General features: G+C 45.6%; 2 protein-coding genes across 6 annotated transcripts in view; both read right to left on the bottom strand.

Moving 5' to 3' along the window:
- Positions 1–823, bottom strand: part of CSGALNACT2 (chondroitin sulfate N-acetylgalactosaminyltransferase 2) — a 41,325-nt gene extending 40,502 nt beyond the window's left edge. For 2 of the 5 annotated variants that reach the window (XM_026481597.4, XM_026481599.4), the window contains exon 1: positions 617–823. The gene's annotated coding sequence lies outside the window, so the exon portion shown is untranslated. The remainder of the gene's footprint in view (positions 1–616) is intronic. The other 3 variants (XM_057308446.1, XM_026481601.3, XM_048218965.2) reach the window with 3 other exon arrangements.
- A 9,892-nt stretch (positions 824–10,715) lies between these two features.
- Positions 10,716–13,426, bottom strand: part of RET (ret proto-oncogene) — a 53,114-nt gene continuing 50,403 nt past the window's right edge. The window contains exon 20 of the mRNA XM_057308775.1: positions 10,716–12,710. Coding sequence (XP_057164758.1) covers positions 12,553–12,710 — 158 coding nt within the window. The 3' untranslated portion in view covers positions 10,716–12,552. The remainder of the gene's footprint in view (positions 12,711–13,426) is intronic.

Below are 13,426 nucleotides of genomic sequence, written 5' to 3'. Positions count from 1 at the left end.
TAATTAAATTTTCATTCTGCCAATAATGTCATCACAAATAAAAGCATCACTATTGCGTTTCCAAATTATTCCTCCGCAAGCTGCTCACGAACAGCGCAATTTTCCAGATGAAGACTGAAAATGCAAGAGGCTCCCTGTCCGTAGTCTCCTCGGCCCCGCTAATTCCTACACAAATGTGCATCTTTAAAGGCGCCAGGCGTCTGGCAGATACAACGGGGGGCTGCTGTCAACGCCGTGAAGAGGTAACAGCTGACTACAAAGTTTACGCACTGAGAGAAGCAGAGAGGGTGGTGAGTTAGAGCCCCCCCCCCAAAAAAAGTGATAAAAATAAAACACACCCAAACCAACGGTCCTCAGACAGCATCATTCTCAAAAGAGAACTCAAACCGTTCCGAAAAATTGTGACTTTTCCTAACACCGCAGCGGCCTCCCGAGGTCTTGTCCAGGCGGCGACCCCATCGGGACAGGGCCCCCCGGCGGGCCAGTCTGTGAAATGACCCGACCGGGACAGGGACCCACAGCTCTCCGCCCGCGCCCCGGCGCCCGCACTGCCCGGGCCCGAGCCCGAGCCGCGAGAGCCGCGGGCAGGCGAGGCCGGGTGGGGCCGAGTACTCACCGCGCTCACGAGTCCGCGCAATGCCACCGCCGCGGCTCCGCCGCCTCCTCCCCGGCCGCTGGCATATCCCGGCGGCGCCCGCGCACAGGGGTTACCACAGCCTCGAAGACCACCACACGCCGACGCGCCGACAACCGCCACTTCCGGCGCGCGTGAGGAAATGAGGCTGCCGCGGCGGCGCGCGCCCGCCCCGCCCCGCCCACACCCAACCCCGACAGCCCCGCCCTAGCTCCGCCCACTTTCCCCGCCCGCTCCCGGTGCCAGGCTTAGGTAGCTCAGTAACTGGCATACAGTATTGATTAATCGATTATCTGTTGAAAATGCGTGTGTGTGTGTGTGTGTCCAAAAATGATTTGTGGAGACCTGGAGAGTGTCCCAGGGAGAAAACCGTTCCCGCAGGAACAAGGGTCTGCAGGGACAGGAGTACCAGCTCCAGCCGACCGCTGACTTTGCGAGAGGGAGGGACTCAGCCGAGGATGGCAGCTCAGTTCCGCCCGGGACCCCTGTCCTGGGAGCCCGAAGGAGCGAAGAGTGCCTTCGTGGGCACTGGGCGAAGGACTGAGAGGTCGCCAGAGGTGTCTCAGCATCCTCGAGTGTGCTGGGCTGAGCGTGAAGCCTCCAGCGAGGAAGTCCCTTTAGCCATTCCATTACTTTGGACCTGGGTGTCCTTATATGTGAAACGAGGGATTTGAAGTAGACATTGTGGAAGATGGCTTGAGATTTGACATTGCATGATTTTAGTGAGTGGAGAAAAAGAAAGCCCAATCTAACATCCCCTCCACTCAACTGCTTATTTCAGGGCATCCCCCGAGGCACTTTGTCCCGCCCTGGGGAGTGATGGCATGGCGGGGGGGATGTCGGGCAGCCCCAGCCCCTGCTTGTGTCTGGGCAGGACACGAAGGTGGTAAGAGTGGCTTTGGGGTCTGCCTCCCATCAGGCTCTGCTTTCCTTAGCAGCTATCTTGGCAGGTTACCACATTTAGCCTCCCTTAGCCTCTTTCCTCAGCTGTGTTGTAGGGACAGTAACAATAGCATATGCTTCCTAAAGTTGTTGTGAGGGTTGAAAGCAATTTTGTGTTTGAAGAATTTGGCACTCTGCCTGGCAGGTGGCAGGCAGTTGGAGCTCACTGCATTAGTCAGAGCAGAAGACTGGGGTGACTATGGGGTGCATCCTGTAGAAGTGGCATTCTTACAAGGGAGGACTTGGTCCTAATCACAGCTGTCTTCATTGGATGGTGGTTATTGGGATGTCTTTAACACAGATGTTCTCAGATATGTCTTGTGGGAAACCCCACCGGTAAGAGAGTGGATAGCCTACTTCTAAGCCAGGCTTGATGGATGTCCAGCCTCTTCCTAATATCAAGGTGTCATTCCTCTCTCATGTCATTTCTGAGCAACTGTAAATGTTTATAGTTTTAACACTCCTTCCCTCAACCTGGCGCAAGGGTAAATAATCCATCTAGTCATAGATTCCACGGGTCTGTGACCTTGTGAAGATATAGACCATGTCTTTTTCATCTACCACTACTTTACATTTAGGAAGTGTTCAATAAAAGTGAATTGAATTGGTTAAAATAAGAACACACAAGGATCTCTCCCTTATCCAGAATCTCCTTTATCCAGAATCTCATGCCCCTCGAGTAAATGGCATGAATGATTTAGTTTACTGCCTGACATAATTAAGCTTTCTGTCTGGATGCCTGGTTAGGCTCTAGTATGGCGATCAGCCTTGTGTGAGTCTACTTGGTGTAAATTAGTTATTTAGTGTTTAAGCCTGCCATCGGTGTTTTGTCCTGTAAGCCTGCGGACCCAAATTGGGAGTGTAAATGTAAATGTAAATTCTCATGGGAGAATTAGAGAGTGGGTACAAAGCACAGAATTGGTGGCTTTAAGAGGATAAGACAGAAGTTCTTTAAATACTTAAGGCATTACTGCAAGTAAATATAAATGGCAGGCCACTGAACCGTCAGGGGATTATGTTCCCAGGCTGGCAGCTTTGAAGCCCTCAATCCAAGTCTAAGTCCACTACGTATTGTTAGTTAAGACGTTGTAATCAGCCTGTACCTGACATTCCTGCTGATGGCCCTTAGGAAGTCTACAGAAAAAGAGCTATCTGGACCTTGTCCTCAAGTCTTATACCAATAATGGCAAATGCTTAGGCTGTTCTCTCTTTCTGTTGTCCCTAGACACTTTAAGTTGGATGAGACTATCTGCTCCCCTAGGGCAGGGACAGGGCCTCTCCTTTTCTCTTAGGTACCCATAAGCCAGGCACAGGGCCTGACCTATTGTAGGTGCTCACTGCATACTTGCAGATCCGTGAATGAATGAATACTGGTAAATTCTACAGCTCTAACTTTCCTCTAGTGGGGGCCAAAGTAACAGCAAGATAAATCTATTTCCACTCACAAGATGCAAAACAGCCTCACCTCCCACTGTGCTGCGGTAGAACCACTCCCCTCCACGTTAAACATTCTATTCCCTGTCTACCTCAACTAGCCTTGTAAGCGTTGGGTTTTCTTTTTTATTTATAGCATTTTTTAAATTTTTCTTTTATCCTACACTTTCCTTACTGATCATGCTGTCTAGCCATGTCTGGCACAAGCCAAGCGTGCACTCAGCAGCTGGTGCTTCTCCCAGTGCTCCCTCTAATCCTCTTGACATCCCTGTGGAGTAGGTTATGGTCCTCAGTTTACAGTGGAGAAAACAGAAACTCAGAGAGGAAACTGCAGAGGCTCTCCCAAGACGGAACTGACATGGAGTTGAAGCAGCGGGGTTTAGGGTTAGTGGTCACCTCTTGTAAACTGCTATTTGAATCCCTCATTAGCATTGTTGTTTTTAAAATAATTGAGGTTCTGCCATCAATGGATTTCAATTGTTAGCTTTTTATTATTTTTTGAATCACTAACTCAAATACTAAATGTATGTAATTTAAATTTGGAGATACAATAATGCATAATTCAAGTTCTGTGGCAGATAATGGGTGATATACATAAAATAAGTAGTTCCATTGAGAAAAATACTAAAGTACTATTGTGGTATATTAATATCAGAGGAATATAGTTTTTTCCCCAACAATCTCTACTCTGAGGCTTCTTTTTTTTTTTTTTTAAACTAGAAACCTTTCCCACTCCCCTAGCCTGCTTTTGAGCTCCTGCCAAATGAAGGGATGGGGGCTGACTTCCTTTCTATAGCAAGCTCTGAATAGCCTTTGCCTATTCTCATTTGGGTCATCTTTGTTTCCATAGTTTTCCCAGTGGGGCCACCAAGATATGGTCTTCACGTGGCTTATTACCTCAGACCACAGCCTTCAGTCAGGTGTGGTGTTCACAGAGGCCCCGTGTGCCTTGCTGTTCTTGGCTTACAAGTCTATAAGCATATAGTAAATTGGCATTGGGTCTGACGTCTGCTTGCTTTGCACTGAGTTCCTTGGCTATTTATTCTCAGTTTCAGAATCTGGTTTTGTTATTGATTCCTGTTTGTTTGGCATCTCTGATGGAGTCAGTCCATTCCTTTCATCCCCTTTTACTGTCTTTGATGTTACTGTTTTGTGTGCTTTCTTAAAGTGTTGTTTAACATACGGAGAATCATAGGGCAGAACACTGGCATAGGCCCTAGACCCCTGTCGCTCAAGCTGGTTCACAGACCTGAGTTTGGGGTTCTTTCTCGACCAGCATCCATCTTCACATGGTATTCTCCCCTGTGTCTTCCTTGTGTCCAAATTTCCCTCTTCTTATAAGAAGAGTGCTACTCTTTCTGCATTAAACCACTTTTGCTCAGTCTTTTCCTGGGAGTAAACATATGGCAGATGGTAAGCATTTCAAATAACCCACAGATTTTCTCTGTTTCCTAGACCATAACTGTAAGCATTGGGCCCTTGATTGCCAAACATTCCTTCCTGCTCTGTGACATCGTCCCTGCAAGTGTAATAGGGAGAAACTTATTCTGCAATATTAAATGCACACCAGAGTACTTAGGACTGTGTGAGATTCCATAGGATCCCTTCATACAGAAGCAAGTTGATTCTGTTCTGGATATACCTTTTGTCTTCTGCATCACATTTGATACATATCCCAGATAATTTTCTTGGCACCGTACCTGACACTTTATGGGCTAAAAATTCTACTGTAGTGGAAAAAAATGATTGGAGCGAACCTCATAATGTTTAGAGAGAACCTACCAAACCATTAACCAAATTTCCCCAATATCCCTTGAAGTCAGAAGCATAGGAAGGGATCAAACCTATAGTTGAAAGCCCTATATACAAAGGTCTTCTCATACCCTGCCCTTATAATATGCCCATTCTGACAGTAAAGAATGGCCTCAGGGCCATTAACAAAATTGTTATTCCTCACTTTCTAATCCAGATACCATCCTGTGAGCCACTTGCTACAGCCACTGGCTGTAGTGAATCTCTGCTCAGCTTTTTACAGTCTAGAACAGGACAGGTAATAACTTTTTGTACCTATTAATAGCAAATCTCTGTAACATAAAACCTGTATTTGTAACCATTTTTAAGTATACAGTTCAGTGGTATGAAGTACATTCACACTGCTATATAGCTATCTCCACCATCCAGCTCCAGAACTTTCCCATCATCCCACACTGAAACTCTTTCCCTATCAACACTAACTTCCCACTTTTCCTTCTCCCAGCCCCTGGCAACCGCTATTCTACTTTCTGTCTCTATGAATTTGACTTCTCTGTGTACATCATGTGAATGGAATCACAGAATATTTGTCTTTTGAATATGTGTTTGAATGATGACAGCACCTTTCTTGCCTTCATCCGGGCAGGACAACTGTCCTTCAGGACAGTCATGCCCCAAAGGTTCACTGAAGTGCCCTGCTCTTTTCCCCAGGTTGTTAATTGGGATTTAAATGATCTACTTGCCCTTGTGATTGTTATGACACCCGACGTAGATGATCTCCTACTCTGCTCAGAGAAAAAGGATTCCATTTACTTAGCCTTAGAAGAAGAGGGTCATAGGGGCGCCTGGGTGGCACAGCGGTTAAGCGTCTGCCTTCGGCTCAGGGCATGATCCCGGCGTTATGGGATCGAGCCCCACATCAGGCTCCTCCACTATGAGCCTGCTTCTTCCTCTCCCACTCCCCCTGCTTGTGTTCCCTCTCTCGCTGGCTGTCTCTCTCTCTGTTGAATAAATAAATAAAATCTTTAAAAAAAAAAAAAGAAGAAGAGGGTCATAAAATTTTAAAAGATAAGTTACCATTTGCCAGAATGCAGTCTATTATTTAGGGCATGATCCATCTAGAAGGGGGAAAACATTTTCTTCCGATAGACTAAAAACTACTCAAATCTGTGATAGATCCCTCACAAAATGACATTTGAGGGTATATAAAGGCTCACCTAGATTTTGCAGACAATGGGTGCTAAATGTTTCTGTGATTTTGATACCTTTTTATGAACTAAGTTCTTAGTAAGAGATTCTCTCCTCAGAGAGCCCTAATAGGAATAGGCTTTCTGGAACCTGCAGGTGGCTCCTCCATGGCTTCCCTCCCTAGACATCTGAAACAAGAGAAAGCCTTTTTGCCTATTTGTGCAAGAGCAATCTGGACAAGGCCTTGGAGTTTCGCGGGAATTATCCAAAACCCATCACTTACTGTCACTTTCCCTTGACATGCCGCAAAGACTTATCCCCCTAGAGTTAGGGCAAGTGCTCTGCTGCAAAATGTGTTCATTCTTCTGCTGAGCTAGTTCCAGGCTCCTGGCTTGACCTCATGATTTTTCCTGAAGTACAGACAATACTATTGACTGGAAACACATAACTTCTCAGCCAGCTGATTAACCTCTTAGGAAATTCTATTACTCTCTCCCTCCCAGGTACTACTTACCGCTGCAGCATCCTGAAACCCGGCAGTCTCCTTCCTCTGACAGAAGTAGGGGAACTTAGTGATGATTTTACCTCAGATAATTTGGGAACTCTCTGTACCTTACTCACATGTATTATAGTCTCATATCGAGAACCCTGACCTAATCCAGTTTGCTGACGGATCATTTTCAAAGCTAGAAGTTATCAAGCAGCATATACTATCATTAATTGAAGGTCTCCTTTAGAATATAGTCCTCTCCTGAGGTAAAATCAGCCCAAATGGCAGAATGTATTGCAATTACTAGAGCTTGTTAACTAGCCAAAGACTAGACAGTAAACATATACATAGGTAGGAAGTAGGCCTTTGGAGTACTACGTGACTGGACAGCAAGTTAAGCAACTTTTAGATGCGCTCTACTTACTACAAAGGTGGCTACTGGGAAGTTCGAGAACCACGCAGAAGGAGACAATGCTGAAGCTAAAGCAAGCACTCTGCAGATCATCACGCCAAACAGTGAATTTTCTCCCTGAATCTACTTGTAGAGCACAAATTGATTACTACCTTCAATCAACCCTGGGGAAGCTGTAGAGACAGCGGCATCGTTCTAAACCTCACGTGGGTGAGTCATGGCGTGTGCCATTCCTCATACCGTACTTGGATCAGTGACGCAGGGAAGGTGAGGCAGGCTATACAGTGAGTGCCTTCACAGCAAAAGCTACGTGCTCTGTAAGGTTGACCCTCATGACCTATGTGGGATTTATTCCTGGCCTGGGTTAGGGTTCTGGGTTCACAGCATCTGATAGGGGTTATTAATTGTTCTTGTTCTTATTTTTGTCATCGTGGTCATGGTCCTGGTTCACTGCATTCTATCCAGGGTCTGAAATGCTTGTGCACAGCTACTTCCTCATCGGATGATTCCCATGTTGACACAACAGAAAGGTCGAGAAGACCTCATGATACAGTTGGCCATGGAGATGACAGGACAATCGATCTCAAAGTGGCGAAGATCTGGATTTCTAGACTTCTCTAAATTCGCCAGCTTCTCACAAGCAAGAAAATGATCCGACAGGAGGACTGAGAGACTGAACATGCAAACAGACAATGATCAGGCCGCATGGAAACTGAGAAACTCTGACCCACATCTCTGCAGGAACCAGCCCAGAACAGTCAGGGCTTGGCCAATGACTGCCAGTTTCCCCACTTTTGCGATTTCCAAATCAGGACCTACCAGAGAAAGCCAAATATGTTCCCCAAGCGAATCTCATAAGATGCCCGGCTTCTAGGTAGCCTACCTCCCGCTTCCACATGCCAACAACCTCCAGTCACCACATGCCTGAAGCCTCCCTCCCTCACCTCCTTTTTTTACTGTAAAGCTTTTCCTTCCTCTGCCTGCCTTTGAGATTCTGTCAAAAGAAATTGATGGTGGTTGACTCCCTTACTATAGCAAGTTCAGAATAAATAACCTCTGCTCGTTCTCATTTGGATGGTCTTTACTTATTTCTACAAAACTCAAGATTATAGGTAATCGGACTTCTCTTGAAAAATACGATTTTCTACCACAATACTTCTTTGACTTCTTTCAATGACTATCTTATGAGAGACCAGAACCCTTGCATCCTCTGTGTCACTCCTTTTCTTAAAATTCACTTCTGATAATCTCTTCTTTTCACACACTTAGGAAGTCCCCCAAACCCTTGGCATGCATCTGGCCTGCCAGGCCCTGTGGCCACAGAACCTCCAGGAAAAATTTCAAGCTCTTTAAAACTCTCAAGAGTCACCAAACATGCAGCACGTCATAGGCCCTTGGTGAGAGAAGCGTCTGAAGACAGGGGCTGTGACGCAGGCTCCCTGAAGTCCTCTGGGTAAAGTCCCTTGCCTCAGGTAGCAAGAGGCAGCCTCGCATTCTTTCTTCTCAGGTGCTAGACCCTTTCTGACCCACAGGAATGACTTTCCTCAACAGGGGAAATGACGTGCAGAAAAGGACTGGCACCAAGGTGAGAAACAAGAGCAGCCAAAAAGAGAAACAAGAGCAGTAAGGCTTACTCTGGCACTGTTTACAAAACTGACCAAGATAAATAGAAACAGGGACACTTAAAATGACCATCACATTTTTATTCATGAACTTGACCCTTTTCATGGTAAATATTGTCTGTGTATGAAATATCAAAATGATTTCCTTCTCAAAAAATTAATTTTGTTTTTGTTTTTTGTTTTTGTTTTTTTTAGTTTTGTAATGTACTTACCTTGCCTGCTCACGCTAACTTTGAACTTGATTGCTCAGTGTCCTCTGAAAGGATGCAGGGTGGACTGCAGAACTCCTGAAGTCACAGTGGTTGGGGTGGTCTCGGGTTGTGACTCCTTCCATGCTGCCTGGCCCAGTTCCTTGTGACACCGATGTTCCTGTAGTCACCACGTTCCTGTAGCTGGCCTCCCTGTTATGGCTCTGGGCCCGGGCTCCCGTTGAGAGATGTTGGTTGGCCAGGTCCTGTGATTTAGCACATCCCAGAAACATCTGCAAAAATATCTCATCACTTGACACAGCCATCAAAACCTGAGTTGCAAAGATTAACGGTGATTTCTTCTGATAGTGTGTTGCCTCCTAATCCTAACCCTGGGCATGAAGCGTATTCTCCCTGCTGTAACACTGCCACCCATTCGGCCTTGGCGGCAGACATGGAGAGGTGCCCCAAATTGAAAAATGTTCTACATAGAGGTTCTAATTTTTCGTGAGTCAGCTAAGTATCCTTCCTGTGAATCCCTACAGTTCTAAGGAGGCCAGCAGGCTGCTGCCTATGGAGAAGAGACAAGAACAGAGCAGGCGGCCTCAGGAAGAGGGGTGTCTTCTGTTCCTATGAGGGCAAGAGCAACGGATAAGCTCTGTGCATATCTTCATGCTGAAGGGATGAGGAAGGCCCCTCCCCCCACCCCACTGCTGCACATGGCCTTCAGACCAATGCTATGTCTTTCAGGGGCCACAGAGATAAGGATTTCTCAGGCACCTTCTAGAACCATCCTAAATGCCACCTGCTAAATATCCTACATGTGAATTTGCTCAAAGGAGGAGAGGAAACCATTCACTGGGGGAAAAATACTTTATTTATATTCGGGAAGCTTTATGCTTTTCCTTTGAATTTTCTTTTATATATAAAGTATTTGTCCAAGCCCCATTCTCAGACATTATCTTCAACTAAATTTCCACCCTTAAAATAAGCTGGCTTCATGGTGGGAAAGCATCCTTTGTGGAAGTTGGTGTAGAAACGTACTTTTTAAGACAAATAAACCAAACACACACACAAACACTCCTGATAGAAGTTCAATGCTCTTGAAAACGGGCTCTTAGTATTTTAGTATTAGCTTTTCTCAGCATGGATTTCTAAGCATTCAGAGGAAAAGGAAAGGCTGTAACAAATAGCTCACTCTAGAAATTACATTTACTTCCATTTTCTGTGATCCAGATTGAAGGAGGACACCAAGAGCAGATATGGGTGCCGAGGGCCAGGAGCTGGAGCTCCGAGGGCCAGAAGCAGCTCACGTGTGTGTGTGCATGTGTGTACATGTGCACATGGGAAATGACACGGGCCCTCGGCACCTACTGCACAACACAACCACAAATCAGACTTATGCTGGTAACAACTTAGGTTTATTAACTGGTCCACCTGCTCCCTGCCAGGCATTTGAGGAGGAGTTCAGAGAATGCCTGCCTAACCCAACAGGACATACACAGAAGCACTTAGTCTTTTAAGCTTCATGGTGGTTCAAGGCAAGATGTTTCCTCTGACTGTAACGAACGTTCAATTATGACTATGCATTCTACATCCTCTGTCATACACCTGTCCAACTCTGGCTTCAAGAAATAAACCACATTTGCTAGAGAACCACAAATACCTGAACTCCACACGGCTGCTGCTCTATTTCAGGGAAGGAAACATAAAAGAAGAAATTCCGTGAATGATGGAATTAGAGGAGTTTTAACAGTTACCATATATGTACCCATTCACATACATATTGTGCAAGACAAGTCAAAGGTATCACCAAGCGCTTCCTGGTGCTTTGAGCATTGTTACTTCCCCAGTGGTGACCACAACAGATTTCCTTGTGATATTTCAATCCTTACACTGAAACTTCAAAATCAGAAACCTGATGTTTCCAATGAGGAAGTTAAAAAGAGAAAAGAAGTTTACACATTTTATGATACATGATTTTATTTACATAACTGAAATTATTTCCTTAGTCACCTTGATTACAAAAGCAAATTAACATGGTATGGTTTAATCTTTCATAAATAGATTTTACAAATTTTAATAGCTGACAGGTTGCTACTTAATACTCAGTAATACTTAATACTTAGTAACTTCGGTGTATATGCATAAGAAAATTGTCTGATAGGACTAGTAAGTCTGAGTGCTTTTAAAACTCAGGAATAGACAGTTTGATAACTGGTCAAGGGTTAATTCCCCATCACCCGGTCAGTTAGACCTGGAGTTCTCACCCTGCCAAGCACAAACCTACGGTGGCAACTCACACTGATCGAGTAGGTGTTTTTAACAATTTGAGAGAGTTCATTCTTTTTTTTCTGCATTTAATATGAGTATCACTAAGCACATCTGAAAACCAAAAGTTGACCACAACTAGATATTTGTAAAAGAACCTACCACAGTGTGTCTGAAAAATGGCCGCAACTAAAGCCACGTTACATCTCCAGTACGTGTTTTTCCAGCTCTCTCTCTGGGTTTGTGTGCACACGCACACACACACACCCCACGAGGCTCTGATACATACTCATCCAAGCTACAAAAATGCCCTAATTTTACTGCTTTTGTGAAATGCCTATAAGATACAGTATTTGGATGAGACACTGTCAGTCCTTTTAAGTCTGAAGATCAGAAGGTGTGTTGGTAACCGACCCTCTCCGGCGAAGTTACAGACAGAAGAGCTGCCGAGGACTTCCCGAAAGCCGCCCCCACAAGATGGGAGGAGTGCTGAGTGTCCGTGACCACAAACAAGCAGTGAAGAATGACAAGAAGTTTATGAGTCATGGTCAGAATCTAATAAACAAAAATGTCCTGCTCTAGCAGCACTACGTTGTTACAAACACAGGAAAGAGTGGATACACGTAACCTTTTCACACAAGCTCTATGAGAGCCAAAACATTGTCTTTTCCACATCAGAATTGTAATCGGAGGCGTAGCAGTCCTTGGTCATTGTCAGCGTTACTTCTAACATAACTAGCCGAACTGTCCCTTGTGACCCGAGCACCAACCCCACCCACTCCTCATGTGTGAGATGAGCCACTGCTCTCTGGCTCCGGACGCGTGGTGCGCTGAAGGCTGGCTGCACTGGGGTTCACAGCAGCCACGTCTCTGCTGTCGGCAATCCTTGGACCGGAGGCCACTCCACTCAAATGCCCCTTTTCTTCACACTGTTCTTGTCAGGGGGCAGTGATCACTCAGTGATGGGGACCAAAGTGTCTTGTGAGCCCTCCGCCCTTACACCACCCCTCTACATGGCAAATATGGCATCCGATCTCTTTATTGTGCTAAATTGAAGAATCATTTAAATCATGATAAAAGTCAAATGTCTTCCTAAGAAAAGGTGCCATGATTCTAAAAAACCGTTCTCAGGATCTCAAATGCTGAGCGGAGGCCTGCCCTGAGGTCCCCTCATCCCCTCTAGCCCTGGCAGGGCTTTGACCCCACTCTAAGGCCTTGCTGGGCTCTTGTTCTGAGCAAGGACATGTCGTTTGGGTCAGGTTTTTTTTTTTTTTTCTCCTGTTGCCCTTCTGGTGTGTGTGCTTCATGTTTAAATCTTGTTGCCCTGTTTGGCGGCAACCAGAAAAATCAAACAGCTCAGGTAGTGAGTGAGGGACCCACGCGTGTGAGCACAGAGTGTGTGGTGGTCACCGGTGAACACGGACCAACACAGGGTGCTGCCGAGGGCCGAAGAGGAAGGACTAACTAAAGGCTGGACTCGCAACTCTGGTCCAGTGGCTACGTCTGCCAGGAGGGAAAATCACCAGCCAGCGTCAAGTGTACAAAGGAGGGGCCGGCGGACTTTCCGTTCTCGGCATGTTTCTTCCCCTTGGGAGTCCGTTACCTTTCACAAGGAAATGTTAACTATCAAACGCGTCCGTTAATTGTGCCGCTGAGGGTGAAACCATCCAGTTAGCATATACCCTATCATTTGCATATCGTGGACACACAGTGTTAGTGCCATCAGCTCTCGTGAGTGGTACAGGACTCTCTTCAGGCCAGTTCGGGTCTGACATGCCTAAAAATGAAAACAGATCATTTGTTCTGCACTGAAGAACCAAAACTTCATGTGCAGACAGTAAGGCCTTGGCAAAACTCCCTTTGAGGTTCAAACCAAACTTTCTGGTTTCTGTGCCAATTATATGAATGCTTTCGTGCTCCAGGTTTCCAAAACACTGTTATATTTTTTGGGGGAAGATCATGTGCTCTCTTGGTAACTGGAACTTAACAGAAACTACCAATTTTATCTTTTATGAGTTTCGAACTCCGAAATCTGATATAAATATTTGTTGACCTGTTTAAGTCTTTTTTCTAAGACAGCATAAAGCATTGCTGAATTAAAGGGCTTACTGCAGCGGGAAGCTTCTATAAAAAGCTCTCTAAGGTAAGAAGCCTACTCATCTTCCATCCAAGCCTACCACGGAGGAGAGAATCTTCCAAATCAAGGGTGCACGCGGGTGAGCCCCACAGCGTCGACGGGACAAATGGCGTGTCGTGCTAGACCCAAAGCCAGCAAGGAATCAGTGACTCAGGAGGCATGCAAAAGGAACAGTCTCAGCTGAAAAATGCTTGAAACTCCAAGAGTTAAAAACAATCAATGATCAAGTTAGGAAACAGAAAAATTTTCAAGTATTTAATCAAAGACAAAAGAAGGAGTTTTGGCAAGAACCGTATTTACTGTCCATTGCAAGACCACAGCACCACAGACTATGTTCTTTCAAAAGCATTTGCTCC

The sequence above is a fragment of the Ursus arctos genome, unplaced genomic scaffold (genome assembly GCF_023065955.2).
Source record: "Ursus arctos isolate Adak ecotype North America unplaced genomic scaffold, UrsArc2.0 scaffold_7, whole genome shotgun sequence".
Classification (NCBI taxonomy): Eukaryota; Metazoa; Chordata; class Mammalia; order Carnivora; family Ursidae; genus Ursus; species Ursus arctos.
Note: the sequence above shows the minus strand (reverse complement) of the source record. Positions and strands in the feature narration are given on the sequence as shown.